At 39.8% G+C, this 5,745-nt stretch overlaps 1 protein-coding gene across 1 annotated transcript in view; it reads left to right on the top strand.

Moving 5' to 3' along the window:
• Positions 1-3,777: 3,777 nt before the first annotated feature.
• Positions 3,778-5,745, top strand: part of LOC102767371 (protein unc-13 homolog C-like) — a gene marked incomplete at its 3' end in the record, with an annotated part of 71,593 nt that continues 69,625 nt past the window's right edge. The window contains exon 1 of the mRNA XM_006776607.2: positions 3,778-3,930. Coding sequence (XP_006776670.1) covers positions 3,826-3,930 — 105 coding nt within the window. The remainder of the gene's footprint in view (positions 3,931-5,745) is intronic.

Below are 5,745 nucleotides of genomic sequence, written 5' to 3'. Positions count from 1 at the left end.
TTTTTTTTCCTTTGGTGAGCTTAACAACCTATGCTTTGGTGCCAATCATCTTACTCGAATTCATATTTAAACCAGAACTGTTGGGAAATAGTTTACTTTAATGCCACTAGTCTATTTTAGCTGCTTGAGCCAAAAATCTGCTTTCTAAGGAGATTGCTGCTCAATGAAGTCATTCATTTCTTTAAGAAATATTTATTGAGCACCTACCATGTGCCAGGAAGTTCTCTGGGCACTGAGGATGCATCAGTGAACAAGAAGGCAAGGTCCAGCTCTTCACAGAGCCACATTTCAGAAGATGTAATGTATTTATTTGATAGACACTTTCTAAGTATCTAAGAAAGAGGACTTATACAGGGCAATGGGGATTCAATAATAAAAGATGGCTCTTGTGCCCACTGAGTTCCTAATCTAGGGGCAACAGGAAGAAGAAATTAAATAATAGAACAGTATAATAGAGATATGCATGTGTGCTATAAGAATATAGGCATGGGGCAAATTAAGGCATATACGAAGAGAGGTGACAGAGAGAGCTCATGGGTAGCTTGTGTGTCCCATTCTGACTTGCTGTGCAACTTTGATCATTTCTCTAAACCCTATGCATTTTATTACCTTACTAGAGGCCTAGTGCACAAAAATGTGTGCACTCGGGGTGGGGATGGGGTGTCCCCTCAGCTCAGCCTGTGCCCTCTTGCAGCCTGGGACCCCTCGGGGGATGTCCACCTGCTGGCTTAGGCCTGCTCCCCGGGGGATTGGGCCTAAGCTGGCAATTAGACATCCCTCTGGCAGCCCAGGAGTCCTCAGGGGATGTCCACTTGCCAGCGGGGAGCAGGCCTAAGTTGCAGTCGGACATCCTTAGGACTGCTGACGAGGTGGGAGAGGCTCCTGCCACCACCACTGTACTAGCAGCCATCAGCCTGGCTTGTGGCTGAGCAGAGCTCTCTCTGTGGGAGTGCACTGACCACCAGGGGGCAGCTCCTGCATTGAGCATCTACCCCCTGGTGGTCAGTGTGTGTCATAGTGACCAGTGATTCCAGTAGTTCTGCTGCTTGGGTCAATTTGCATATTACCCTTTTATTATGTAGGATTTCTCCTACATAATTCAAAAACCTTTGTAATTGAACACCAGCAATCAATAGCACCTATGAAACACTGATGCTTTTTTACCAAAAGAGAAGTGATCCTTAAAAGTTCAAGCCCCTGCCCTGGCTGGTTTTGCTCAGTGGATAGAGCGTTGGCCTTCAGACTGAAGGGTCCCAGGTTTGATTCTGGTCAAGGACATGTACCTTGGTTGTGGGCACACCCCCGGTGGGGGTATGCAGGAGGCAGCTGATCAATGTTTCTCTCATCATCAATGTTTCTGACTCTCTATCCCTCTCACTTCCTCCCTGTAAAAAAAAAAAAATCAATAAAATGAAAAAAAGTTCACTCCCCTCTTTAGCAACGAGGATGGATAAAACATTTATTCATCACTGAAATGCATGCTACTCTGAATTCTCTGAGGCAAATGTGATAAATACTGCTTTAGCATATTTCTAACATCAAGAATACAGATATTCTTTCCTTTCATCTTATATTGTTTCTCTGAAAACCCTTATAAGGATTTAAGAATCATTATCTTTTTAGTGCTGCTTTCTAATCACCCTGCTATTGTGGTCATTAAAAATAGCTGAAATATTTTAAAATATTTTAATCAAAGGCATTTTCATCCCTTGAAAACCACAAGATGGGTGTCATTAGGGACAGTTATCCATGAAAAGACAGGGGAGTTAGATATTTTTTTCTCCATTATGATACCGACAAAACAAAAGCAAGTGAGCTGAATCCACATGTGTTATTTGAAGTACACATGACTTCTGATAGTTTCCCAGTCATAATTTGAGAATTAATGGTTGACAATATTATGGCAGTTGCTTGAGCTAAAAACATGCCTAGTAACAATCTCATTATTGCCAATTCAAGCATTGTGTTTTTGGAATTCCTTACTTCAACTTTTCCCATGGCCCCGAAATTCCATTTGCTAAATTGATTTGACACTAACTCTACTTTCTTGCAAAAATGAAGTCAAGTGATTTTAACATTATTAATTAATTGTTCTTAATCAAGTCTGTGTAGGAATTGTTATGCATTTCTAGAAATTATAGTAGTACTGTTTGACCTATTTTATTTGAAGGTATACTTTTTGAAGGGGTGGTTTGCTGCAAGGATATACTCTGTCATTTAAATTGCTAATTGTACTTTTAATCCTGTTTCATCTCTTCCCCTTAGGATAATTTAAGTACTATTGGAACTGCGGCTCTTAAAAGGAAATGATTTTCAAAGAGATGGTTAGAAGCAAAAAAGCAGGCCTTGGCAGTAACCACACATAGAGAAAGGGCACACCAGCTCTAGGCAGACACATTGCCGGAGTGAGGCCCATTACAAGCCTGGTAGCTGAACACTCAGAAAGTCAAAGATGCCTCAGGCACCGTATAAACCACAATTATGGATTGACCTCTAATTTGGGCCTAACAAATATAATTATGAGTTGTAGGGGGGAGAAAGAAATGCGAAATCATGGTGCTAGAGAATTTTAATTTCTATATTTGATATCTTTATGTAAATTTGTAGTATTTAATAGATAGTAATGAGAATTAATTTAGTGTATAGTAAAGTCAAAATGTTTACCCAAATGAAGCAATCAGTGATCATCTAATTCCAGGGTTAAATTGCACAAGTTATGTAACTCTCCTGGTATATATTGTTTGTTATTCATGATCCTCAAAGGTCCACGTTTAAAACTTTAACCTACTTTTATTAGCTAGCATCGTAACAAGCTCTAGGAGAGTGGCCTGGCTGAGATCAAAGAGAAGCCACCCTTTAAGGACCACCAGCCATTTCATTTGAGGTGCAACTCAGGCCATTTACGTATGTACTAGTATGTGCACTCTGTGCTTGCACTCAGTACTACAAAACCCACTGATGTCTAGGTGAAGCACACATTACTGTGGTAGGACAGCAACATGGGTCCAGATTATGTCCTGAAAATTTCCTTCCTCCATGTACAACTTATCTTTTCACTTTCATCCCTAAGCCGTGCTTTCCGTGCTCAGGTCTTTCATTATGATTCCAATGAAACAGGTTCTCTTGAGAGGAGTAAGAGAACTGAACACTTACTGCTTCTGATGTGTGTATCCTATGATACTATCACTCAAGGTTCAAAAGGAATGGTCTTTAAGGATAAAGCTGGCATAATCCGACCTGCCCTCACTACTCATCTGTTGGCTTAATTAAATCCTGGCTTTAGCAAAATGCTTGGGAGACAGAACAGCTTATGGAAGATAATCCGTTATGACAAAAGCTCACAAGCTGGACTCAAGGCAGATGTTACATTTGCTTTTTCAATCAATGTGCAGTCTGAGGAGGGCCTCTTGCTTTACGCATGAAATGAGTGGGGGCACAGCTGCTGGGGTAAAGGAGACGCTGTGTTATTGCTTCCCCACGGTGCTAGAGTCTCTGGAAATTGCACTTTCGGTGTCTACACACAACACTCTCACAGTTGAAAGGGTTTATGCACACACCCTGTGGCAAATCATATTCTAATTAAGCCACTTCACATCTGTGAGTGAGAAATTTTTAAAGGGCCAAAATTGCTTTGTATTTCAATTAGAGCTATGGGAGTGTTTGGTCCTTTTCAGATGCAGTTGAGGAATTATTTAATTACTGGTGTTAGAAGTTATGCTGTTGTTTGATTTATGTAATTCTTGTTTAAAGGGCTCGATGTTCTTGTCTTGCAGGCACTTCTCATGTCTGTCTTCTAAATACACGTGCCCTGGCGTCCCTGCCATCATGAGCACCTTGCTGGCGAATATAAATGCTTTCTATGCTCACACGACAGTTTCAACAAATGTGCAGGTTTCTGCCTCAGATCGATTTGCCGCTACCAATTTTGGTGTAAGTGTTGTTTTGTTAATTATAAAATTTCTAGTAGCCTATGGGAGATACATATTAAAGGGGCATTGGACTCCAGATATTCTTGGAATCTCATTGCAGAAGGTGAATCTTAGGGAATATCAATTACTATAATTGGGCTAAAGCTAAAAGTCCATCTGAAACACATTCAGTGAAATAATTTTGACACTCAGTAAGCATCTTCATGAGATGAAATCTCCACATCTGGAATGACCTTTCCAATTGGGGGAACATACATTTTGTGAGCGTATTGGTATTTTGTAAGAAATTCTCCATGTATGCAAATTGGTATTCACCATCGCAGACACTTTTCCCTGGTAAATGTGAGAGCTTGGGTGACTTCTCTATTAGCCTTCATTTATACTTTCTGTTGGTTTCTACTGGTACTGATGGATAACAGCATATCTTCTAAGTAAAAAAAGAATAATAATCCTATATAACAAAAGCATAGTATGCAAATTGTCCCCTCAACTGGAGTTCTTCTGGGAGTTTGACAAGGGGAAGGGAGGGAGGCCCCGGCTGGCAGCCAGCAGCCAGCAGCCAGCAGCTGCTAGGGACCCTACCAGTGCACAAATTTCGTGCACTGAGCATCTGGTAGATGTATAAAGAGTCTAACAGAACTACCTGTATCTAATTAAGATTGTCCACATGAAGTATTCAAATGCATCAAAAACGCATTGAAAAGTAAAAATGCAGGGATCCTGTGGAATCTCAATTATCACCTACTGCCCCTGTCACCGTAGCTCATTCCCCATACGCAATAAATTAAATTGAGCCCAGCCAATGTGGCTCAGTAGTTGAGTATTGACCCAAGAACCAAGAGATCCCCTGTTTAATTCCTGGTCAGCAGCCAATGAATGTTTCTATCTGTCATCGATGTTTCTATCTTTCTATCCTTCTCCCTTCCCCTCTCTCAAATCAATAAAAACATATTTTCATCAATAAAAACATAATTTCAAAAAATTGAAATTGACAAAACGGGAAATAGGATATAAATTAACTAATCTTAGTAAAGTGGTAAAGATCTAAACTAAGAATAAGTGGAGATCAAGAAGGAAGAACAAATTTCAGAGCTTTTCAGGGTATAAAATCAACCTCATTAAGTATCTTTAAGGATGTGGACAGTGAGGGAAATGGAAAAATGCCTGGAAAGATTCCCAAGGTTTTGGCCAGGGCACCTGGGTAGTCCAGTAGCTCTGTTCAATATGCCTGAGAGACAGGTATTTTTCCATGAGACTGCAGTTACATTTCCCACTGAACTTCCAAATTGGTTCACTGAATAGAATTTGTGATTGATTGTGGTGTTAAAAATCAAATTTAGAACATTATGTGTCATAGAGTAGAAACAAATGAAACCAGCAAATAAAAGGGTGTAAAGCCAGGGGAGGGGCGGGGGAATGTGCTGCTGTATTTACTATTTTCTTATCTTTTCCATCTAAAAGAAAATGCATGTGAGTGGGTAAGATGAGGTGGAATGAATCAAAGGAAAAAGTGATTGTTATTTAATGACAAATCAAAATAAACACTAGTAGAAGAAAATTAATAAGTCAGTTCAGTCATTTAAATCTGTTTCTCAATCTGCTCTATGTGGACAAGAATTATTTCTTTAACATGTTTCTCAAATTAAAATGAGGAAGAGGTGGTAAGCCAGTTTGTAAACATTGAAAGTACTCTATGTAATAAGATATGAAAATTTCATTTCTCCTGCCCTATCTATAGTCTAAACCAAGCATGTCAAACTCATGGCCTGCAGCCCACAACAAATATTTTTGCAGCTCAGCCAATATAATGGTATGT

This window comes from Myotis davidii, unplaced genomic scaffold, assembly GCF_000327345.1.
Source record: "Myotis davidii unplaced genomic scaffold, ASM32734v1 scaffold929, whole genome shotgun sequence".
NCBI lineage: Eukaryota > Metazoa > Chordata > Mammalia > Chiroptera > Vespertilionidae > Myotis > Myotis davidii.
The sequence above is the reverse complement of the archived record's forward strand: the minus strand, read 5'-3'. Positions and strand labels throughout refer to the sequence as shown.